Source organism: Pteronotus mesoamericanus, unplaced genomic scaffold (genome assembly GCF_021234165.1).
Source record: "Pteronotus mesoamericanus isolate MK-2021 breed Mesoamerican mustached bat unplaced genomic scaffold, CSHL_Meso_final contig_20, whole genome shotgun sequence".
In the NCBI taxonomy this organism is placed as follows: domain Eukaryota; kingdom Metazoa; phylum Chordata; class Mammalia; order Chiroptera; family Mormoopidae; genus Pteronotus; species Pteronotus mesoamericanus.
The window spans coordinates 96,321,400-96,347,632 of NW_026555085.1; the positions used below are offsets into that span (position 1 = coordinate 96,321,400).

The 26,233-nt window shown below is 36.6% G+C and overlaps 1 protein-coding gene across 1 annotated transcript in view; it reads right to left on the bottom strand.

The window, feature by feature from the left end:
- Positions 1-7,319: 7,319 nt before the first annotated feature.
- The window catches only part of RGS17 (regulator of G protein signaling 17), an 80,263-nt gene continuing 61,349 nt past the window's right edge, over positions 7,320-26,233 (bottom strand). The window contains exons 3-5 of the mRNA XM_054568984.1: positions 22,349-22,441; positions 20,299-20,533; positions 7,320-7,508 (exon numbers count right to left, since the gene is read on the bottom strand). Coding sequence (XP_054424959.1) covers positions 7,320-7,508; positions 20,299-20,533; positions 22,349-22,441 — 517 coding nt within the window. The remainder of the gene's footprint in view (positions 7,509-20,298; positions 20,534-22,348; positions 22,442-26,233) is intronic.

The following is a 26,233-nucleotide window of genomic DNA, read 5'->3' on the forward strand; positions in this document are numbered from 1 at the left end:
CAAGGTCAAATCATTCTTAACTCATTTAATCAAAACAATTGAGGCTAAGTATAAAAATCTTACAAAATGAGCTTGCATTGCCTTTATTCATTCCTTAGTCCTACATACAAAGGCCAAGTGAAGTGGAAGAATGAGATGCCTCTCCAAATACAAAGCAAAAAATAGGTTTTACTACTTCAAAGCTCCAACTAATTGCCTTAATTCTTGCTCTCAGTTTGAATGTGTATTCAGTCCACACTAGTTTATAAAACTTTTCCTTTACAATACTGGTTAAAGCCTATTTTAATTCTGATCTGATATAAAACAGGACTGATCAAGTTGTTTATAACTGTAGTAGGAACAGTTATTTCCCAAGTCAAAACTGAATTATTTTTTTAACTGTAGAAATGGGGGGAGTCATTTGAACTCAACGTGATAGATAAACCTCTCAGCTGAATTTCTCAAAACAAGTCATTTCAAGAATACACTTTATTATTTATAAAAGGTGTAAAAAAGTAATAAATAATAACCTTACAGAACAATGTAAAGAATCCAGCCAGAAATGATTTTCCCTCAGATTTGTAAGCAATTTAAGTATTATAAATAACTGTACCTTTTACTCCTATGGTGTTATACCAATGAGGAAACAGTAACTTGTCTAAGGATATTATTGGTGGATTCTTTATTAATTCAAAACATTTTTAAAAAGTCAGAGTGATGCATGTGCATTGTACAATATTATCCATAGGTTTATACAATATAGTCAAATGAAAACAACTGTAATTTGATTTATTTTGAAAACTCCAAGAAATATACATAGTTTGAGACTTCAGAGTTTTCATACATTATTGTCATGCTCAAATTCTATTACATGGTGAAAATTCTAGCATTTTCAGGAAGTCTATTGTACACAGGTAAAATGACAAAATAGGCTCAAGGAAAGGGGAACAAAAACCCAAAACAACTTAAATTGGAGGAACAATAATCCAGATTATCTATTCAGTTTATAGGTACCTACAGTTATTCTGGCATTGCAAAATAACCAAGCATGGTATCTCTTAAGTTGTATTCATGCATTCAGAATTTCTTTATGGTTCACTAATAAATATTGGTTGAATCCAAAATAAGGATATAGATTATTAAGTACAATGAACATGGTAGTAAAAAATTATACATGTTCAATATGATAAATTTTACATAACTAAACACATTGAAATTATTTTTTCATATTTAACAAACATCCTAAAATCATATTCAGGAAACACTGCGTTTATGACAAATAGGTTAAAACAAGGGTTAAAAAAAATCAAATCTCTTACATTGTCTCAATATTCAGTGTTTATTGTTCATCAGAGGACAGTATAGAAAAACACGCAGTAAAATGATTATCAGTTTAAATTGCCTGTTATGACAATTAGTTAAGACTAAAATCTTTACTACCAAAGAGATACAGAGGATTAAGGTAATTTTACTATTTCAAAGGGAAAAAATCACTTTCACCTCCATTAAATGAATATTCAAACTAACACTGTTGTGGAAGTTTCCCATTTTAATTTTCAATTCATTGTATTTTCCTCATAGTACTTGTTAGCAGTCATTGAATGGAACCTAATAGTGCTGAAGAATCTTCTCCTAATTTTTTGAGCTCAGTGTAATGTCCAGAAAACTTATGTGCAATATAATCTCTCAAAAAATCTATTACTTTACAGCAGAGAAACCTAACACTACCTCAACCAGATGACCAAAGTCAACATCACCAGCCATAAGTCATGATTATGGTATGCACCTTTAATATTGTATGATATAAATGACACTTTACTTCTGAGGTCTTCCTTCCAAAAACTGATAACTATGATAACTGATATGTCTAATTATGGGGAAAACATCAGACAGATTCCAGTTGAGGGGCATTTTGCAAAACACTAGACCAGTATTCCTTAAATCTGTCAAAATCATTAAAAGCAAGAAAAGTTTGAGAAACTGTCACAGCTAAGAGTTGCCTAAGGACACATGATGACTAACTGTAATGTGGTATCTTGAATGGTATCCTAGAACACAAAATGGTAAAAACTAAGGGAATCCGAATTAAGTGTAGACTTAGTGCATTGATATTGGTTCATTATGTGTCAGATATCTCATGGGTGTGCTGTACATGGAACCTCTCTGTACTATCTTTGCAATTTTTCTGTAAATCTGAAATTATTCAGAAGTAAAATATTAATGAAAAATTTATGAACAAATTCTTTTATTCTATTTTCATGGTAAAATTATTTTAAAAATCTTACTACTCTAGTATTAAAAAGAATGCTTTCTCTTCCATGTCAGTATCAATGTTTTCTACAGGCCAGTCTCATAATTTAACTTTTGTTCTACCCCCATATATTTATTTGGCACATTATTGATATTTATATTCTTCCTGTTCTTGGGAATGTTATTTTATTTCCACAGGAAATAAAATTTTCAAATGTTTTCTCTTATTTAAACTTTGATTTATATCTATAATACAATATTATATACACATGCATACACACATCTAACTATATACATATCTCTATATATCTCTCTATATATCTTCATGTGTATATGTGTGATTTTTTTTTCTTGATTGTAGACTCGGGATGATGTTGGCAAACCAAAAACTGTGATTTTGAATCACAATATTGAACAAAGCAATAACATTCATATATTCCTCCATCTGAAAATAAGCTTGATAATATAGTTTGGAAGAATATTAAATTATATTTTTAAAGTATGGTTTGAAAAAATATAAGAAAAGTGCAATAAAATGTCATTTAATACATTCTTGAAAAATAGAAATTATTACTGAGCTCCAGAACTTTGTTAAAATAATAATATTATATGTAACACTTTACTCTTTATGTGTTTACTTCATTTCTTTCTTATGGCCGTCCTGTAAATTATTTATATTCCTCATCTGAAGATGAGGAAAGATGCTCAGGATAGGTGATTTGCCGAAGATCACATAACAGAAATGCAACTAGAAACTAAATTTCTAATTAAAGTCTCATATTTGGAAGTAAAACTTCATCTGTTTGTGTTACAAGGATACTATTAAGAGTGTTTCAGGGAATTTCTGAAGCAAGTTTTTGGTATCAGTTTTTTTGGTGGGTTTTCTTTTGAAGATTTTGTTGTTTTTTTTTAGAGAGAGAGGAGGAGGGGAAAAGAGAGGGAGAGGAACATGGATGGGCTGCCTTTCTCACATGCCCCAGCCAGGGACTGGGCTGTAACCCAGGCATGTGGCATGTGCCCTGACTGGGAATCAAACTGGTGACCTTTCACTTTGTGGGACGATGCTCAACCAACTGAGCCACACCAGCCAGGACGGTATCAGTTTTATTGATAAATATTTGCAGGTGTAGCAGGGGAGGAATAACTAAATCTTTTACAGACCTAAGACTATTTTTTTCAGGAGAGCAAACATTTCATATTGGTCAGAAGTTTATGAAGAACTGAAAAGAACAGGCAAATGTAGTCCTTTGTAAAAGAATACTTTGAAAATTAACTGTTGTAACTGTCAATATAAATACACAGGCCAGAAAATTTTCTGGAAATATATTTACCACCTTTCACAATAATTGGCCCATGCAGGCAGTGCAAAGTTTTCAAAATTCATATAGGCGTTTTAGATCTAAGACACCTAGGTGGTTTTCAAAAGGGTTCTTATTTTCTGACTGTATTTGAAATATTTTATTGTATATTTTTTTCCTTGGTGTATCTGATATATTGTAACTTTTGCAGATGTAATTTGTCACAATTACAATAATTTATTTTTTAATATAAGTTAAAAATATATTGGAAAAATAGATTTTTTTTTTCAAAATTAAGACTTAGGTATTATTTTAAATCAGCTTAATGGGGTGAAAATGTATTTTTGCCCCTAATAAATAAACATTATTTACCTATTTCTATAGTCCTTTTGCAAAACTGAATTGTTAGGTAAAAATATGACACGTTTCATTCTGTAAGAACGTAGGCAGCATTAAAGGATACTTACTATTAAACACCCCATGCACCCTGACCAAATATCAGAACTGGTCATCCTATGTACATATTTTAAGATTTAAAAAAAGACCACATTACGGTCTTGAATTTTTGCACTTTATAACATTGACATCAAAATTGTGTTTTGCTCTTGTTCATATGCCAGTGCGCCCGCTGTGCTTAGAGCTGCCCTGTAACACTGTCAGGGTATCTGTCCCCTTTGGGTAACATAGTAACAACTCTCCAGATTAAAGAAGAAGTGTCATCCATCATTATTAATGTGATCTATGTATGAGATCTATCTGTGAAGATATCTGGCTCTCCAGTGTATTGATATATATTTTTATATATTCTATATCCTCTACTTTTCTTTCCATTATAGATACATCTGAAGTTAGGCACTATAGAAAGAGCATTAACCTCTTTCTGTGCACGTTAGCAGATTCTAACAGTATACAAAGATACCTCGGCAATCTGAAACACAAGCGTACCTTCTAAAGTGCTAATTTTTCCTCAGGGAGAAATTTACTCACTAGGAAAAATCTAATTCTACCAAAACAAATATTGTGCTCTTGGAACGGTAGCATAGACACCATTTGAGGGCATTTTTTTGTTTTGTTTATTATAGCTTTGTAATTAAAACAGAAGGAATTATACTATACTTTAAAAATGTGTAGAGTTGCAAATATACAGACATACTCTTAGATAGAAACTTTAAATATTTTGAAATTAAATGAGAAACCGTTCCCTCCCCTCCCCGCCAAAATAGGACTTTAGCACAGAAATGCTCACATAGCATGGTTAGCAACATCTGATGTGTAAATCTACTCTAGAGTCATTCTCAGCATAACTTCCTAATCAGGTTTCAAGTGGATATACTAACTTCAAAGTCTGCATTCTACAAATGCCCAGGTTAGAGATCAGGGCTCTTTTTAAGGGCCCTTATCTTTTACATTTGGTAAAATATTAAAAGTATTGTCAAACAGACAATTCATCTAATAGTCCAAAGTATCTTATAAAGATAACTGACGACTAGCAGGTCACCATCATATATAGTAACAACAAGAATATAAAGTCTACATTTTAAAAGATCGATGCATGCAGTATATCATAGTATATTACATATTTTCTATTCATGTGCACCAATTTATTGTGCTTCAAACACAGCAACAAGTATGATATTACAACATGTATGTGTATACATCATAGTAGCATAATAAACTCAATTCTAACCAAAAAAATTAAATAATTCAGGAACACTAGAACTTCACAATAGATGTGATGATTCTTTTGGATTTTTCTTCATTCTTTAGGAAAAAATATGACTTTGTAAACATCTTCATAGTTGTCTTTTTCAACATATTACTGAAAACTGTTACTGAAATAGTAAATACCCAATTGACATGGATAAAGTATGTCTTAACACACTAACACTTTCAGACAAAAACTAGCATTTGTTAAAAGAAATTATTATAAATATTTTCTATCTTGTATTTTAAGTACATTTTCATAAATAATGTATTTAAAAGTGCTGAATATGGTAGGATAGTCAGCAACGCCAGTGTAAACAGAACATTTTTGTTTTCTACTCTGCAAACTTTTTTTTAAATCCCATTTTGTCAAACACTGCAACAGTTAAAATATTTGCATAGGGAATAGATAATAGCCCTTTTAAACATATCTCCTGAATTCTATATAAATTAGAAAATCAAATTTACTTTAAAAAAACAATGCTTAAAATGCTTTAAGTTTATGGAAAAAGAAACATGATGTTAACCTTTCAAGTAAAATAAATTTAAAAAAGAAAACCCAAACTTGTTTTTATTTATGTTTAATAAATTAAAAAATGAGAGGTAGTTAAAAATGACAAAGAAAACCTATTTTAATATCATCCTTAATATAAGGCCAGTATTCTCTATAAATATTTTTAAAACTTTCATTTTAGGTTACTCACTATTTAATAAGTTTAAGATTAAAAAAATAGCCTCCAGGGGATATTAATATTCAAATGTAACACCTGCATATAAATATGACGCTGACTTTTTGTGTGGGGGCACGATAGGATACTGTTTTCTTGAATGTCAAAAGTGTGTGCCAATGTCAGGCACGTACTTGTCTTAAAGACTTAGTGATACTATAAAAAACAATGTGGCAGCTAGGAGATTTGAGCACTGCAGTGCCTTTCAATTATGGATGAGAATTAATAGTTCGGTTTTAACATTTTTAAGATAAGTAATTCTTAAGATACTATGTGAAAACAGGGTCTGAAGTAGACAATTATCTTCTTCATAACCCTTAGAAAACTTTTCTTGATTTACGACTTAGCTTTCCATTGGATTTTACTTTCAAAGAAAATATGTCACACGGACAGATGCTTTTCCTCAAAAATTTTGTAGGATGGTACATGTAGGCATTCTAAATCCTTTCTTTATATTCCAAAACTAAATTATCAAGCTTACTATTTCTTTTTCTTGCTAAAGTACATACATAACACAACTGTTTTAGAACTGGAGAGCCAGTCTTTAATAAATTAATTACAGTATCGGACATGTGATATATACATAGATTCATTTTCTCCTGTTACAATTAAAAACAATATCACTCTTTGATTTGTCATTGAGAGAGATTATCTTCAAATTATTTTGTGCTTTTTTTCTCTTTTCATCTTACTATTTTTTACACAACAAACTCTTCTGTAATGAAAACGCCACAGTTTTGGCAGTGAACAACCAGAGGAATCCCCCTTAGGATTTTCCAACAAACAGATAAATAGCTCTTTTTTCATGTACAGAAATACTGGCTTCAAAATTAGTGTACTGAACACAGTATATAGCATGTTGAATATCACTGTTACAATTTAAAAATTGGCTTTTCCTGTCTTAGATTATATTTGAAAATGCAAACCACAGCCAATTTTTTGGCATTTATTTCTGTAAGACCATATTGCACGAAAGTCCTTAAATACAGATATAAGTTATGCCGTTGGATTAAATATTACAACAACTATGTGGCAAATGAAGCAGTTTTACTTTGCACATGCAGTCTCTGGAGATACACTAGGAGACTGTTCATAGGACTACCAATACAGTTTGCTTGCAAGTAGAATGAGTGTTCAATAAAACAAACTTAATTTGGCAATTCATTATTGTATGTGGTATTTTCTCCAAACTTAACCATGGATAACCTTGATAAAAATGGAGACAAAGACCATATGGTTGTATTTTCACAGTAGCCTGAGGAATGCTCAACTGTAGTTCTCCAGGAACTCAGTTTCTGGTGTTATTTAATTACTTTTATTTCCCATCCCAGCCCTCCAAAGTGATATTTTAAAATGAAAATTAAGATTCAGAAGTAGAGCTGGCAGTACTTTCAAGAAATGACTTATAAATTTGAGAGTTCAAAAACCTTGGAAAAGAATCTCTGTGCATTAAGGTATATATCTGAAGTTGGGCATCTTCATACATGTGAGGATTGGGATCCAACAGATTTCTATTGATCACCTCTCTAACTCTCGAATCGAGGCTGACCTAAAAAGAAATAAGAGCAGATATAGTAAATAACATTTTTTCAAAAGATCTCAAATAACTATGGGTTCATGACATAAGATCTCAATTAAATAACTATAGGTTCAGAGAAATTCCAAAGAGTCAATCCAAATACCTCAATCTTGAGGTTATCTTTTTAAACACTATATAACTTTGCATTCTTTTCTCCTTCAAAAGTTGAATTAAACAAACAAAAAGCTAAAAATTGTTTTTGACCATTTCTATTCATTGTTGAGGTACCAGAGAATTCCCTAGCGAGAACACAAATTTACCGTGCACTATTATGTGACTGCTGGGGTCACTCTCTTTACAGAGCAAGGTAAAAATTTCACAGAGAGTAGTTTTCTGGGGAAAAAAATTCACATGTGTATCAAATGCTGATAGTTTCATATCCCCGCAAGTCATACTTTGTCAAAGTAGCAAACGAAGAATGTGGAAGTTCCTAATAGAGCGGAACCATGGCAGGCATTCCTTATGTCTTAGGTCTGCTTGTCAACACACAGGAAACTATACAGTCCTTATTCCAGAATATATCCAAAGATCTCTGTAGTAAAGATGAAGCAGAATAATTGCTCAAAGTAGAACCTTTGAAAGGAGAAATGTTACATAGGAATTCAGAACACCCATTATTTAATACAACGTTATTTAAAAGTACACAGAAATTCTGCTAGTGATTCAGTTGTCTTTCTTCCTCTATCCTGTTGGAACCAGTAGGACATGTTAGTAAGGAAAGCAGAGAAAAATAAATAGCAGTAAGGACATGTTCGGGGAAGAGAAATTAGCTCTGCATGAAATGACTTGTTAGTAAAACCCTGCAAGAGGCAAACCATCAGTGAGTCCTGATTGGTTTCTTCAGTCCACACAGTAGGACAAGGACTAGGGCATCTGATCCATAGTTAACTGTTTCATGATATAGTCAAGGCTATACAAACTTTTCATATTTGTACCTAAACATTTAATTACAGTTATTTTGCAAAAGCTTTTTTGATTCTGGCTTCTTGTCCACCCACTGTTTCAATTAAGCCTGGGGCCTAAAACAGTCCCAGTGACAGACCACCCACATTTCCCCTGGTATCCCTAGATTTCTGAGTGCTATGGCCCATGTGCAGTCGGCTTGGTTGATACACTCTGGAAATGGCTGCTATGGGAGGATTCGTCAAGAACCAGTGATCCAGGCTGAGTTTCTGTGGTTTAGCTAGACCAACTTATAAACAGAAAAAGATTTAAAAATGCTTGGCTAAACTGTATATTCTTTGTCAGAAATTGTAAAAAGTATTTATGTTCTAGAATTAGACCTTTTAGGTTTCATTTTCTGTAATACTGCCATATGAGATCATCATCAAGTACAAAGCAATACAAAGTACAGAATTTATTCTCAGCTTTATTTAAATATATTATTTGTGTTTCTACTCAGTAGGAAAATGTTGACATGGGAGCTTAAACTGTTTGATCTTGCTCATTAATATGGCGTCATAACAAGGCGAAGTCTTACCAAATGCCCTCCAGTTTTTATAAATGGCGCTTTTACTTTCAAACTTGAGAACTTTTTGTTTCAAGGGAGAAAAAAAGGTTAGTGATAAAGAAAGAGGTCTTTTATTTCTAAGGTAATAGCATAATTAAATATAGTGTGACAGTTTTTCAGTCTCTGGAATCATATTCATTATCTTAAGTTAGAGAAATAAAATAATTTGATTTGTTACATATCTTGAATCCTCATTGTAAAATTTTTTATTTTTTTCCAAATTAAAAACAGTTGTGAAGTATCATAGAGAAAGTAGTACTATTCAATGTTTAGTAACCTGTAACAAAAACATTTACTATTTGATATAAAAAATAAAATACTTAGGACAATAAAAGATGGTGGTGGGGTGGGTGGAAGCTACACTCACCTCCTCCCAACCAAACTGGAATTACAACTAAAATATAGAGCCATCAACCTGAATAACCAACTGAAGACCAGTTGACGAGAAGTCTTATAACCAAGCCGTTACAGAAGAGGCCACACCAAGGCTAGTAGGAAGGGCAGAGACACGAAAAGGGCTGGCCCCACTTCCAAAAGTGGAGGCTGAGATTCCAGAGAGTATCTCAGCTGAAGGGAGAACTCTGGGGTTTCAACCCCAAGCCAGGCTTCCCAGTCCAGAACACCAGAGCTCGGAAGTAGCACTTGCATACCATTTGGCTGTGAAAATCGTCAGGGATTCAGTCCACCAGGGAAAGACAGGAGACTGCTAGCTACACAGGCGCCCTCTTAAAGGGCCAAGGCACAAAATCTCATTTGCAGCCACTCACACTGGGTTCCAGTGGAGGGAGGGTGGAGAGGACTAGAATCAGGAGAGGAGAGACTGGGATTTATGGCTCTGGGGAAAGAGCTGAAGGGACAGATATTAGGATATCCCACACCACAGATGACACCTTCCTTGGGTAGAGCACTCCCCTTCAGATGGTATCGACCTGGGGGGATGCAATAGCCCCACTCTGGACTTTCCGTCACCCCACCCTACAGAGCTTGCACCCTGCTGAGGAGTAAGTTGCCTGGGCCAGGGCATAAAGGTCTGGGCAGACTCAGGGGGTGTCAATAACTGAGCGGTGTAGCTTTTGGGTAAGAGCCATTCCTCTCGTTTTCCCATGAACTTGACTGGCACCTCCCTCTCATGGGAGATCCACTAGCCACACTCTCAGTGCTTTGGCTGCTCCATCCTCCCAACTCCTGGTGGCTCTGTCTTGCCAGAGTTGGAGCAGAATCTGAGACAGACTGAGTTGTGTGGCTCTGGGGCAGTGGCCATACCCCCACCTTCCCCCAAGCCTGACCTGCACACCCTCCCCTCACAGGAGGTCCACTAGCGTCATACTCCCAACTCCTGGCCGCCCTGTTCTACTAAAATCGTGCTCCTAAAAGAACCTGGGACAGACTGAGTTGCGTGGCTCTAGGACGGGGACCATTTTTCCCTAGCATACATGACAGGTGCAGAGTCTTCCTTTCACATGGCCAAATCTTGGTTTGTTTGGTCCTGATAAACTCTGTTGGCTTAACCCTGATGACTCCCTGAGACCATGTCCCACCACAAAGGTGTGCAAGAAGTCAGCAGGTGCCAGTTGGACTGGGGTACCCTGGGGCATTAGCTGAGTGGCCTCAGATCCAGCACTGGCACTGAATTTGAATCTGTATCAATCTAGTGAACACCACTTGCTTCCCCCTGGTGACTCACTGAGAACATAACTCATGCTACTCAAGTACTGCCAGAGGCTCATGCAGTGACTGAGACTAACAGGAAGCCAGCAGGTGGAGGCAGTCTTAGGACTTTAGCTGACCTGCCCCAAGGGTAGTGCTGATAAAAGCCACCTTTGGTGTGTGGCTTGGTCCTTCCCACATAAACTCAGGCCTAGCAGAGGTAGCTGCACAAGCTGTGTATTGCTTTGTAGCTCCAAACAGGTTGACCGGGGCCAGCCATAAGCAGCGTCTGATATTGGCCTGTACCAGAGTCCTTCCTAAGAGGCTCCAGAAACAACAACTCATTAGCAAGATTCTGACAACATAAGAGTAGGATTCAATTAGTTCCACAAGTGGCATATCCAAAGGGACATCATTTCAGGCACTAGACACTGCTGAGGTGAATTCTGCTTTGTATGGTCAGCACCTACACAGCAACTCATACACTGTGGTCAAGGTTGATACTCACAGTCAGCCAGGCTGAAAGTTGACTCCACACACAAATGGGCTAATAGGAATCAATACTCAGTTACAACAGGAGGACCCACATAACCCACACAAGAGACCTTCCTGAAGCACTGAGCTCAGGTGATCAAAGAGAGTGTATCACTAGGTCCCATGGAACACCTACTAAATAGGGCTGCCCTACCAAGACTGGGAGTCATAGCAGATCAACCTAATACATAAAAAACAAAGACAAAAGTTTTCAAAATGGAGAGACAAAGAAATATGCCCCAAATTAAAGAACAGGAGAAAGCTCCCAAAATAGAGGTAAATGAGATGGAGGCAAGCAATTTACCAGACACAGGGTTAAAAAAAATGGTTATAAGGATACTCAAGGAGCTTAGTGAGAGCTACAACAGCATGAAAAAGACATAGAAACTGTAAAAGTCAGAAATAAAGTATACAATATCTAAAATAATGAATGCACTAGAAAAAAATAGAAAGTAGGTTGGATGAAGAAAACATAAAAAGAACAGTCAGAAATAACACAATATTTGAAATAAAGAATACAGTAGAAGGAATAAACAGTAGGTTGGATTAAACAGAGGATAGAATCAGAGCAGCAAAAAAGAAAAAAGAATTTTAGAAAATAAGATTAGTTTAAGGGACATTTAAGACACATGAAGTGTAACAACATCCAACCATAGGGACACTGGAAGGAGAAGAGAGAGAGCAATGGATTCAGAACATATTTGGGGGAAAAAAAGAGACTGAAAACTTCCTTGACATGGTGAAGGACAATGACACACAATTCCAGGAAAGGCAGATTCCCCAAAAAATGAAGCCAAAGAGGCCAACACCAAGACACATCATAATTAAAATGACAAAGGTTAAAGACAAAGAGAGTATCTTAAAAACAGCAAGAGAAAGACAGTTACCTACAAGGGAACTCCCATAAGATTGTCAGCTGATTACTCAACAGAAGCATTTTAAGCCAGAAGACATTGGAATGAAATATTCAAAGTGATGAAAAGCAAGGACCTACAATCAAGGCTACTTTACCCAGCAAGGCTATTATTTAAAATTCAAGGAGAAATAAAGAGCTACCCAGAAAAGCAAAACCTAAAAGAGTTTGTTACCACCTAACCAGTGTTACCAGATATGTTAAAGGGAGTTCTTTAAGAAGAAAGAGGAAGACAAGGAGGAGGAAGAAGTGGAGGAGGAGGAGATGAAGAAAATCAGAACATAGTTAAAAAAATTAAATGGGAAATCCATATCTATTATTAATCACTTTAAATGTAAATGGCTTAAATGCTCCAATCAAAAAACATAGGAAGCTGATTGGATAAGAAAACAAGACCCCATATATATGCTGTCTACTAGAGACCCACTTCAGAATGAAAGATAAACACAGCCTGAAAGTAAAGGGATGGAAAAAGATAATTCAATCAAAAGATAACTCAAGTAAAGAGGCCAAAGGGATGGGAAATGAAAAAGAGCTGGGGCAGCAATACTTATATCTGACAAAATAGACTTTAAAGCAAAGGCTATAGTAAGAGACAAAAAAGGACATGACATAATGATAAAGGAGGCAATCAAACAAGAGGATATAACCCTTGTAAACATTTATGCATCCAACATAGGAGCCCCTAATATGTAAAGCATATCTTGATGGACATAAAGGGAGAGATCAATGTGTCTTTTATTTTTACTTAAAAACAGAATGAAATTTTTGGCCAAACTAATAATACTGTCATAGCAGAGGATTCTAACACCCCATGACATCAATGGATAGATCTTCCAGACAGAAAATCAATAAGGAAAAGGCAACCTTAAATGACACACTACATCAGATGGACTTAATTGATATCTTCAGAGCATTTCACCTCAAAGCAGCGGAATATATATTATTTTAAACAGCACATGGAACATTTTCTAGGATAAAGTTGTTAGGACACAAAACAAGTCTCAATAAATTTAAGAAGACTGAAATCATATCCAGCATCTTCTCTGATCATAGTGGTATAAAACTGGAAGTTAATTACAAGAAGAAAAACTGAAAAACACACAGAGACATAGAGGCTAAATAACATATTATTATACAATGAATGGGTAAAAAACGAGATCAAGAAGAAATCAAAAGACACCTTGAAACAAATGAAAATGAGAGTATAACAATCCAAAAATCTATGGGACACAGCAAAAGCAGTCCTAAGAGGAAAATTCATAGCCTTGCAGGCCTACCTCAAGAAACAAGAAAAACCTCAAATAAAGACTTTACACTAAACACTTTACACTTAAAGGAACAAGAAAGAAGAACAACAAACAAAGCCCAATGGAAGTAAAAGAAATAAAGATCAGAGCAGAAATAAATGAAATAGAATTTTTTAAAAAAAGTGCAAAAGATCAATGAAACCAAGATCTGGTTCTCTGAAAAGATAGGTAAGATTGACAAACCTTTAATGAGACTCATCAAGGAAAAAAATAGAGAAGACCCACAGAAATAAAATCAGAAATTAAAGAGAAGTAACAACTGACACCAAAAATGTATACAGAATTGTAAGAAAATGTTATAAACAACTATATGTCAGCCAATTGGACAATCTGGATGAAATGGATATATTCTTAGTAACATTCAAGCTTCCAAAAGTGAGTCAGGAAGAATCAGAAAATCTCCATGGAGAGATTACAACTAATGAAATAGAAACAGTAGTCAAAAAACTCCCAGCAAACAAAAGTCCTGGACCTGATGGCGTCACAGGTATATATGACCCAATATCCAAGGAAGAACTGACACCTATCCCTCTCAAACTTTTCCAGGCAATTCATATGGAGAGTAAAAAGCAGATAAATGGTGGGGGAAGGAGACTCAACTTGGGGTGATGAACACATAATACAGTATACAGATGATGTATTGTAGACTTGTACACCTGAAACCTATATAATTTTATTAACCAATGTCACCCCAATACATTCAATTTTAGAAAAAGCTAAATGTACAAACTCACTGAGATTGGGACAATGTCTTTCACTAAATCAGTATGCCCCTTCTACCCCCCCGCAACATGTACTGCAGTATGTGTAAAAGGTATTCAATAAATACACACAAGATGATAAAAAATAAAGTATTTACCTTAATATCTGGTTGTTTGTTTGAATAGCTTGTCGGTCAGTCAAAAGAAGTGTAGAGAGGTCAAGTAACAAGGATAAACCCCATGGGTCTAACAATCTATAGTTTGATCTTATGGCATCTTTGTGCTTCAGATTGTAGAATATCTAAAATACAAGTTAACGGGGGTGGATCCCAGCATGGGCCCCGAGCCATAGTCACCCTAGGATTCAGGCACGACTGGATGGCTCATTAGGCCGTCTTATGTGGGGTCCAGTGCAGGAAGGATGAGGAGTCTCCTTTAAAAAACACATCCTAAGGGAACAGAATGTTGAGTAGTAGCACAGACAGAGCTGCCCTCGGACAATGGGAATTTTTTCCTTAGTCCTCACAGACTCACATCTAAGTGGCAGAAGGGAGGGGTAGAGTGCAGCAATAACAGTTTAAAAAAAAGAACTACGGTGGAACAGGGTACACACAGAACTGATAGGTTTGGCAGCATTTAACTGGCGGTTTTAGCCGTGCTGGAAACACTGGCAGCGTCGGGAGGTGGCAGCTGAAGCTTGAAGGAAGCATCAGTGACTTTGTGATAGGCCTCAGTGAACTTGGAAGCATTCATTCCCACAGGGAGGAGGAGACAGGGAAAACGAAAGCAGGTGGTTTGCGAACATAAAAATATTCACCGACGACTCCGCAAACTAGTTGGGAGGAAAATGTAACGAGAGCTCAAGGTTTTCCATGAGTGTGGAGATAAAGTACGGAGAATGAAGACAAATCTTGCTAGAGTGGCTTGGGCGAACCTGGGTCAAACTGAGTTGTATGCCGTACTTACTCTTGCCAGGCTTCCTACCCTAGGGAGGAGAACATTAAGGTGGATGATTATGGCCAAAAGGAAACACACCAAGTTTTGGTGCTGCCTTTCTCTTCTAGCCATCAAGATGCAATGGAAATTCTGACTCTTGTTTTTGGCAGAATCACACGAAAAATAATTTCACTGAAAGTTTTTCCTCATAGAAAGCCTTCATGAAGTCAATTACATTAATTCCTAGAACAATTTCTTGCATATCATGACAGATTTTTCCTCCATTTTTTTGCATGTTATTTTCAATTTTACTGAAGTTGTTTTATTTAGAATTCTTTTCTAAGCAAAATACTAATAGATTTTTTTTCCCCCTTTTCTTTTATAAGTCCCTATCCAATTTTACCAATTATAGCTTCTGCCCCTGGAGATGTTCCTTTAATTTTAACTAGAATTTTTTTTTTTAATGTTAAGTTTTATAGCTCTAAAGGGTATCTGGTTGTCCTGTTAGCTTTAATAAATTTTTACCATGTGCACTTTCAGTCATATTATTTTGTGTTGATTATTTCTACTGAAAACAATCATAAGTTGCAAGTAAGACTGATTGCTGGCATTTATTTCTTGGACCAAAGAGTGTTGGTAGGATAGACGTGCAGTACCCATATTCTTGGTAGGGTCTAAATGATGGGAAAGTGTCCCTTTCTTGTCTCAGGGAGAGTTCAGGCATGCAGCTATGGTTTCCATTTCTCATTTTGCCTCAAGTTTTAAGGTGGGTTTTAAGAAATCTGTAATAGTGGCATGAAGAAAGTACTAGATGATGGAATAACTAATCAGTATATTGTGATTAGAAAAGCACAACATTTAAAATCAGGAGACCTTTGGCTTAGGTTCGCTCTCTAAAAGAATATAATTTAACGACCGCGAACAATCCACTTTACTTCTCAGGGAATGTTTCCTTTGCTGTAAAATGGTGCCATCTAGTGGCTAATAATCCTAGTGGCTAAAGGATTATTTTGAGACTCATATTGTAATAATATAGTAAGACCATTTCATCAACAACAAAGTTTAAGCCCAAGGTAAGATAATAATACTAATTGATCCTAAGTATGATGACACTGTTTTGATCAAGTGCAATGTTTTTTACATTTTGTATCAACCTGAATTTTACCTACTCAGAGTGACCTTACCTGATTACCCCTGTTCTATCTCATTCAGCCTTCACCTCCACCATAAAGTTTATCACAATTCTTAGTCACTTGTTTTTGACATGATTTGTCAAATGTAAGCTCCGTAAGGAACAGGCTGTATTTTTGTGGTTGTTGTCGTTGTTCGACACCTTATCCCTGACATCTAGCCTATTAAGTCACGGGAAATACTCGAAAAGTATTTTTGAATGATAATAAGCATGCGCAAAGAAATGAATCTAAGAAAATATAGTTAAATGAACCCTGTTTATAAAAACTGATTTAAATTATTGGAAGTGCTGAATTCACATAGTTTTTCTTGAAAAGGAATAAACATGGACACACAGAGTCTATATGCCCATCCCACATGCATTATTTTTAGATGATTCAGGTGTTTAAATAGGCTTATTGCTTTTTTTCCCCCTCCCAGATAGCAACTGGAAATTTAGGGTGAAATCAGAAGCAAACAATTCCTATTGCTATGAAAATCAGCATGCGGCAGAGCAAGAAAGTCATAGATTTAGTGGGGCTGAGAGCTTTCTCCATAGCTTCACTCCGTGGAACCCGGCCACGGAAGCCGCAGAGCACCTACGCGAGCTGTTCGCTGTCACGTGGGTGGCAGGTGGCAGGGCCAGATTGCAGCCGTGGTTGAAGATACTTGTTGCAGATTTATAATTATTCCTCTATTCAATAGCTCAGTGCTGTTTATAGTTGGTAATAGCTTTTAAATAGACGTTTTATTACAGTTCTTTATTTTGGGGGTTTGTCTTTCCAATACTTAATAAATACAAGCTGCCAGCAGCATCCGCGATGCGCAGCAAGGCTAGTGTTCGTCTTCCACTCCTCTATATTACTTCCACGTTTTTTGAGGACATTGCCTAAAACAGAAAATTTACTCTTATGCTATTTTTAGTTTGTTTTTAGATTCTTTTTAAAATGTAAAATTTGGCCCTTCTCCTCTTTAAAGGTATGCTATTCCAAGAAATGGAAGTTATATTGCCTTCTGCTTGCAGACATCTATTATATAACATAGTGTTCAAATTATTAAAAGTACATAAAACATGCTTTTAGAACAAACAATGAAATGCAATTTTCAGCATACTGGCTTCATGTAGGAAATAAATTATATAAAGAATTTTAAGAATGTAGACTTTCTCTATATTTAACAAAGAGAAGCGTAATACAACCAAATTAAGGTAAAAGGAAAGTCTCGTGGAAAAAAAAAATGAGGTTCTGGTTAAGAATAAAATCCTGATAACTTTTTAGTATTTGGTCATTACCACTTTATAAATGATTCAGACGTTCATGTTCTTTAAAAATACTCGGAGTAAGTAAAAACAGTCACAGAATTTCAGAGGTAGAAAGGCCAGATTGTCTAACCCCCCAAAGGGGAAACATTTCCAACTCCACTTGGATTGTACCCGCTGCTTGGAGCACTGTGTTGAGAGAGATTCGGAGGTCCAATCTGGAGACAGCAGTGAGGAGGACCCTAATTTATTGCCCAGGTCATTTGGAGGGCAGAGGGATGGAGTTAGGCACCGCATGGGCTGTGCCGCTGCCATTCTCAATTTGGCTTCATATTCCCTGTGTCCCTTGTGATGTCCCTTTTGATGTTAGTGAACTAACTTATCCGGGGTCGCACAATTAGGCTGAAGCAGAGCCAGGACTAGAATCCTGTGCAGTCCGGGCTCTTTTGATGCCCCATGTGTTCTGTCCAGTGTTGGAGAACAAAATCTGAAGACTGATAACTCCGTAGTGTCAGACAATTAGTGTCGTATTGAGGCTGATTAGAAGCAGACAAGTTTTTGCATAGATAGGTCAGTGAGACATAACAGTTTGCAAGGGCTCTGGGACAGCGATGCAGTGCATGCCGTACTGTGTGTCAGTGCATCAAATCCCTTGACATGGTTCAAGAGTAAATATAGCTACACCCTGGCTAAAAACACAACTTTTTAACAAATACCTACTTTTGGTTTGCTTCTTTTTGCTGCTAAACAATAATTGAATACAGGGGCGAGCAAAAATAGGCTGACAGTTGTGTTTGTCTTTCAGTAATCAATAACTATGACAACTCTAAACTATGGCCAAAGAAGAAGTAAATTTGTGAAAATTAAGTATTTTACAAATTGGTGAAATCTGGAGAGCAGGGGCTGTGGGGACAATGGGAAAGTATTTCCATAAAGAACTAAAAATTAGAAATGGTGACTAAAATAAAGGAACTATTTGTACTTAATATGGAGAATACTTTTTCTTTTTAATAACATTACTTTAAAAATGAAATAGTCATTTTAAGATGATACCTAGATGGTGCAAAAAAATGCACTAGATAATCTAGACAACTATCATTTTAAGATGATACATATTGCATATTTTGATGAGAGAAATGAACTAAATAAGTTTCCCAAAGACTCTGTAATTATGCATAATTATGGGCTAGAGAAGCATACCTTTGAGCACATTTGAATTATTTGATATATTTGCTTTGTGATGCAGTATTAAAATAAAAATGAGAAAAAAGTCAATGTGCTAATAAAATCCAAGTAGTATTTATTGGTTAAGTGCTAGGATTCTAGATAGATCAGAAACCTGAATAATGCATTTTTAGGATGTAGAATTATAATAGTGTTAGAAACACAAAGGCACCAGTAATAAATGTATTGAGGCTTCAGAGAACATTCTCCCCACCTTGTGGCTATAAATACGTTTATAATGTTAATTCAGGAAATAAAAAATAAAACAATCTTCGTGTATCCCATTCAAGGTTTCTCATTTTTAAGAGACTGTATGATTGGAGTACACTGGAATTCCACTGGCGCTTATAACCTAACAAAAAAATTAATTACTCTGGTATACCTCACTGAAGGTGAACTTCCAAACAGAGAGGGTGCTGGAGTAGGCACTTCTACAGATTTCAAGGTAAGAGTGTGAGTCAGCTGCGGCCCCATCCCGTGTTGGATGAGGCCCTGATGAGCACGGCCCCTTTCTAGGGGACTTTATAAATAAATGTCTGTGCAAGCAACAGAGGGCCGTGGAGGCTGCACTTGGGGGATAGAAAAGGACCAGGCCAGGACACTTAAATGCACACGTAGAAATCACAGTGGTTTAGGAGAGGCAGAAAAGGCAAAAAGAGGGCGGTGAGAAGAAAAGGCCGTCTAGAACCTTTGAGTTGAAACCTTTGAAAGTACCTCTGAACCCAGCCCTCCAAAGGCCGGAGTATATTATTAACCCTTCCTTTGCCAACAACTGTTAAGTCCAACAGCTGGAACATTTCTCAGGAGCAAATGGACTCTTAAAAACTTATGGAAAAATGCTCATTTGGTTACTCGAAATGTTCCTCATTTATTAGGTACATTCTGGCAATGGGGTGGGGGGGGAACTTGCACTTTCAATAACAGCAAAACTAGAATAAGTAAAATAATTACCATACCCATCTCTCCTCAAGAATATTAATGGATCATAAAGGCTCATCCCTTAGTTCTGTAAAAATTGTATCATAAACATCAACAGGTATGGTATTTTTTTTTAGCCCCTTTATCAGAGGTTTCCAAACTTGTATCTATGCGGAAAGCTTGTTAAAAGGTCAGATTCCTGGGCTATATTTTAACAACTTCAGATTCAGAAGTCCTGGGTGGGCCTCAAGAATATGTTCTACAAACAAAATGCTCCTGGTGAAATCTCATGCAGCTAATCTGGAGATCACACTTTGAGGAACACTGCCCCAAAGTAAACTCTTTTCCACTTTAGTGTCAGTTGTAGCAAATTGTATTTTCAACAGGCTTCTTAATGTTAGTTCTGAGAAGCAAGTAGACTACCACCAATTCAGCCAGAGGTAAATGAACAAAGCACGGTGAGGAGACCTAGCTTTCAAACACATATTCACATCGACCCTGACAATGGAATCTAAATGATCTATCCAGAGAAGCCTTCTAGTTTGTCCACGCCCCATGCATTATCCTATTGGGACAGAGGTCCCTTTAGGTTCATCCTTGGTCTTAGGAAGCCCATACCAGTATTGCCCAGTTTTTTACCTCTTTAGGTGATAGTATCGAAATGTAATCATCATATATCATTCTGGCCTTTTCTTCAATTACTTTTTTGTTCTGTTCTTTCTTTAAGTCTTCACAGGCAAGCCAGAAAAGTAGGTTCTCTTCGCTGTATTCTGTTCGGAGGAACTCTCTGAAAAGGTTTCTTCCTGCTGGGGCCTTCATCATCTTGTCAAAATTTTGAGACCAGGACAAGACTTCATCTGAAGTGGGGTTTTGCCTGCAGAGAAAGAATGGTCCTACTATCAAAGGTGACCTTGAATGCTCGCCCAGGTAGGAGGAGGAGCAGATAGACATGCCATTCAATTGCTGCCATCTAGTGGTCATTGCCCGTCAGTCCCTCCTGATCTGGCAAAAAATTGCCAGGACTGGGTTAGTGATTCCTGGGTCCTGACAAAAACTAGTGTTAGGCCCAAGCCGCATGTCAGGGGGCCAAGTGTTCAAATAGCAAGGTGGTCATCATCAATTCCTACTGAAGACTGGAAATGCTCAAACCTTCCTATATTGCAAGATCATAGAAACAATCTATACCTTTATTGTTAAAAGGGCAACCTGAATTTTTTTGTTTGCATCTTACGCAGATTTTCATTTTCAAGTTTAAGATACAGTTTCTCCTTTCATCTTTGGTAGCTTTTTCTTTTCCATTTCTCACTGGATCTAAAAGAAGAATACAGTGTGTGCAATTGTCACATATTTTCCTAAACTTTAAAATTTTATTTACTTATCTTTTTTTTTAGAGAGGTGGAGGGAGAAAGAGGAGAAGAGCATCAATGCATGGTTGCCTCTTGAGCGTCCCCTTCTGGGGACCTGGCCCACAACCTAGGCATGTACCCGGAGTGGGAATTGAACCGGTGACCCTTGGTTTGCAGGCTGGCACTCAATCCACTGAGCCACACCAGCCAGGGCTATTTTCCTAAATTTTAATAATTATTACTATTATATACAGGGTGGGACAAAAGTAGGTTTACAGTTGTTTGTATGGAAAATAATACAATAATTAATAAATAATAACATAAGAATACACTATGTTTCTCATACTCACAGCTATAAACCTACTTTTGTCCCACCCTATACTATAAATGAATTGTTGTCCATGAATGGAGTTATCACAGTTACAAAGCACAGGGCCTTTGCAGTGACAGGTAGGACTTTTGGGATATCTATATTCAGGTTTTCAGTGACAATTTTCCTGAAGAAATCACAAGTTATTGCTCCCTCTGCTTGTACATTAAAGAAGTGGAAGAAATATATTGGAGATGCTTATAGTTAAATTGATCTTGCTTTCCCATTCAAATCAGTCTATTTAATAATTTTCTAAATTAAAATACACTTGGTCAAAGAAGGTATACGTGTGTTTGTGTACACTTTTTTAGCAAGTATTTTAAAAAGATTTTTAGCATTCCAAAATGTCTAAATTTCCTCATTCATTTAAAAAATTTCAAAAGGAGAAAAGAAAAACTACTACACAGCATCAACATTAAAACGTTCTCATCAGTAGAAAAAGAAAGCACCTATAATTACACAAGTAATCTACTTGTATTTTGACTTTACTCTATAGATCCTGTTCTTTGTTTCAACTTCTCTTTCTGGAGAAAATACTTGGTTAGAGTCTGTTCTGATGGAAACGGGACCAGACACCAGCTGGGTACCCTTTCTGACTGATTTAGGCAACTCCATATCTTTTTTGTGTGCGTTTTAGATTGTTCCCATAGGAAGAGAATGACTGAAAGAAATGTTCTCAGAAAAAGGAAGGAAAGAATTAGCCCATTTTGGGGGGACTAATTCATGCAACACTCATCATTTTTTGAAAGAGAAAGATAAAGTCAGGCAATATTTTGGCTGATAGCTTAACAGAGCTAATAGAAAACTGATGTAAAGCAACTGCAATCACAAAATCAGATCTCCCAGCTTGTGTGTGCATTCATTTCACAAAGCCTCTTTCAGGAGTAACAGGAAGCACGAGCTGACAGCTAAGCACTGAGTAGATGTAAACCGTGTATGAATACAAGATGCAATTATAACATGAATCACTCACCCTTCTTCCTCTAGGACCTGGATGCTCTCCATTTTTGTGGTGTGTGTGGGTCTTTCTGCAGTTTCCATTCTTTCTTCGTTTCTAACAGTGAGGCTGTAATGTAGCATAACATTTTATTTTGTCAATGGAAAACCAGTTGTTGAAAGAAAGGAAACAAAAAAACTGCAGGAAATTATTTCACAGAAGAATTTATTTTCAACTTTGTGAGAGTATCGGGTATATAAAAGAGCAAAGCCATTTTTAAATGATGGGTTAGCCCATGTCAACTGAAGGAAAGAGAATCATTATTTGATAAAATGATAAATAAATCAGAACTCAAAAATGGATACTGTTATACATTCTGATTTCATCCTTACATAATTTAAATTACTTAAAATCCTAGGGATACCTACATGATTATATGCTTTAATATTTGATATAGATTATTATGCTACTCTAGGGAACAGTTTCATTTTGACTTTTGATTAGCTCTATTCATAGTTTGTTTTCTATTTATTTTCCCCCCTTGAGAGCTAAAGAGGTCCAATGTGTAAGAATCTAAAACAGCATTTGCATAATTCACATCACCCTCCTTTGCAGACCAGGTTTTCTGTCACCAATACCATCATTCTTCTATCCACTCAAGTTGAGCTTCTGGATTCGCATGTGACTTTGTCTTTGCCCTTTCATCCCAGTTAGTCAATCTCCATTGCCTCCAGGGGTTCTAGATGGGATAGCATTGGGTGAGAGGAGTCTCTGTGTCTCTGGGACATACATGTGGGAACCCTACAGGGTTACAGGATCTAGCATACGCCCGCTGGCTTTAGTACCACAGGTGATGTGCCTTAGGTGGAACACCCAAGGTTCCAGGTGTAGACTAGACATAATGAGGAGGTAATAGGCAGATGCTAAGAAGCAGTTGGGTAGGATGACCTGGAAAAGTCAGGCTACTGAATTAGCAAACTGACCCCTGTGTGGGAGCTGAGGGGCTTTATGGGAACCTGTCACAAAGCGAAAGACCTTCAGCTGTCATCTTTTTCACCTGTTCATTTGTTCATTTTCTCAAAAGGGAGAAATGGAAACTATCATTTTCTAGTGTCTATATGTGCCGGGCACTGTCTTTTGACTTCCATTTCATTATCCCCATTTTATAGATTCGCAGTGAATCACACGGCTGCGTGTTAGGTCAGCCCAAAGTCAGACACAAAACGTGTGGTTATGGTTGGAACTTAAACCCGATTCTGGCAAACGACCCTGTTCTTTGTATTGCGTGTGTGTTATGAACCATGCTTCCTGGCAGGCACTGATGCAACAAACTACTTAACTATGTGGGTGAAGAAAAGGGCCACTAAATATGGCTGTGGTGGCGAGGCGTTTAGTGGGTGAGCTTCCCACAAGTATCAATAGTCATCTTAACCTGGAAAGTCTGGCCAGAGAAGCTGAGGCAGTGGCTCACTAACTCATGCTTCCATTCCCAGGTACAGGGGTGAAGACGCGGAGGGTGGAGCAAAGGGAAGAATTTCAGGAAGAGCGGCCCACCTACAACTGCCAGCGAGACCGGCTAGGGACGTTTCGTTGAGACGGTAGACCCCCTGGAGAAAAGTGAACCCACAAGGAACTGGATAGGCTCCTTTAGTCAGAAAAAAAGACACCTCGATAAAAAAAAAATTAATCCTGAAGTAAATGAAGTTCTCATCTAACAGTTTCTAGGGACAGTGGCAGATTTCTTGGTGTAGAACTGTGGAAAGAGAAGAGTAAATCTTCACAACAGTGATGTGGCCCAAAGAGTCCTGGGGAGCAGAAACTACTGCGGTGCCGGGCAACCTTGGGGAATACAGTGAAGGGGATACAGAGAGAGCAGCACCGTCGTCTCTGCCCCCGTGTGTGCGGTTGCAGATGTGTCTGCAGACTGAGCTGGCCCAGGAAACCTCAGTCCTCAGTGTGGCTGCCACTTAGCTCACCTGTGTGGTTAAAGAGAGTCACTAATTTCTCAGCGTGTCTTTGACTAGCGTGCTTCCCTGGAATTTGATGATGTATTTCCAATGATTATGTGAGAGTAGGTTGAAGGAGGTTGACAATATTCTGTGAAGTTTCCTGAGAGAAATTAATGAGGCCAGATGTATAAAATATGCAAATTTTGATAAATTCTGGAAAGAATATATTTAAGTAGGAAATTAATACTCTTTCTGCCAAGTTTTACTGAGCTTATGCATGTGTCTGCATGCACATAGGAAGCTACTTTAAAAAGACTAGGAAAAAAGCTTGCTTTTGCTGATTAAATAATACATTTAAAAATTTATTTTTGTTACATTTCCTTACAAATACAGTGTGACATACTCATGCAAGTATTCTCCATTTTATGTAACATCTTTGAAAAAAAATGTTCCCTTTTGTATTTGCTGTAGAGCAACAAATCTGGAATCTATGTGCATGATTGACAAGTTTCTGAATATGAATTCTGGCTCTTCTATCTGTTTCTGTGATATTTACAAACATCCCAAATGCCACCATATTAGCAGGATCATTATGAAATATTGGGTTGTGTTTATAGCTTTCATTTCTACAGATGGTAAAATGTGGACACACATTTACTAAAGTAACTTAAAATAGCTGTTCAATAAATGCTTAACTGTTCACTGTTTGCTTCATTTCTTGATTTGATATCAGACACAAAATTGTCCCATAGAAAGAAACTCACCCTTAGCAATCAACAAGGGTCCTGTTACTTAACTGTCTTTTAGTGCTGACCTCAAAAAAATTGGTTTCAAAGTTTTAATTATCAAGAACCACTCATGTTAACAATTGAAGATGAAAAGAGATGGAGAAAATGATAGGACAGTTAGTACTAAACTGTTGGGCATTTATGTCTTAGGAATGACTGATGTCTGTCCCCCATTCCACTGTTCCAGCTCTCAGTAACATAATGGACTTTTTAAGATAATACATTGCAAGAAATGTTTGCCTTAGATCAACGTATACATACTGTGTGTGCTTGAGAAAAGCTCCAAAAGGAAAACATTAAGTGTAACAATAGTGAGGAGTCATGTGGAGACATATACTTTTTACTTTTACAATGTTTGTAACATTTTAAAAGAACAAGTCTACTTTTTAAACAATTAAAACCATAAATAGAACAGAATGCACATACAATGCTCACTGTGGAAGTGGATCAAAGCTTAAATATTTATAAAAGAAAATGCCAATAACCTAGGCTAAATAGGCAAAAATAAGCACTTAAAATTTCATCAGACATTTTTCAGGATGGCGACTTCACAGAGAAATACATTTGGCGTATTTCAGAAAATAAGGAAATAATGCCTTATCTGTGTGTGGATGGACTTTTTGTTTGTTTTCAGGGGAGTCTGAAGAGTGGGGTGAGGAAAACATTGCTGGTTGCCCATTATAGAGTTTACCAACTAATCTGTCACCGTGGATATGTGTCAGGCCTATTTTGAAGACAGTCCACTTTTGTAAGAAAAACAATTGGTTTTTAGGGAGAACCCTTGATGTAGTTGCAAATAAGATGAAAACTTTCCATAACCATGGTGACTCTGGGATAGAAACTGATCACAAAACTACATGTTTATACAAAAACTCAACTGAGGAATCAATAAGATGATTAAATTTAATACTGTATGACATCAAGGTTCAAGAAAGAGCCACTGTCATGGGTAAGATAGACACTATTCAATATTTCAATATTCTTACATTGGGATAGTCAGTTTTTCCTTTTCGTTTAACAGCTTCTACCTCAAACTTCCCAGTGCAAAAATGGAGTCAACATCCCCAGGTTCTGAAAAAAGAACTGATAGGTTATTCTTTAAATGTTCCATTTTCCTCAGTCAAAAAAATATCATGGTAAAATAATACAACAGCTTTATTTAGTAGTCAATGATAGAGTGTAAC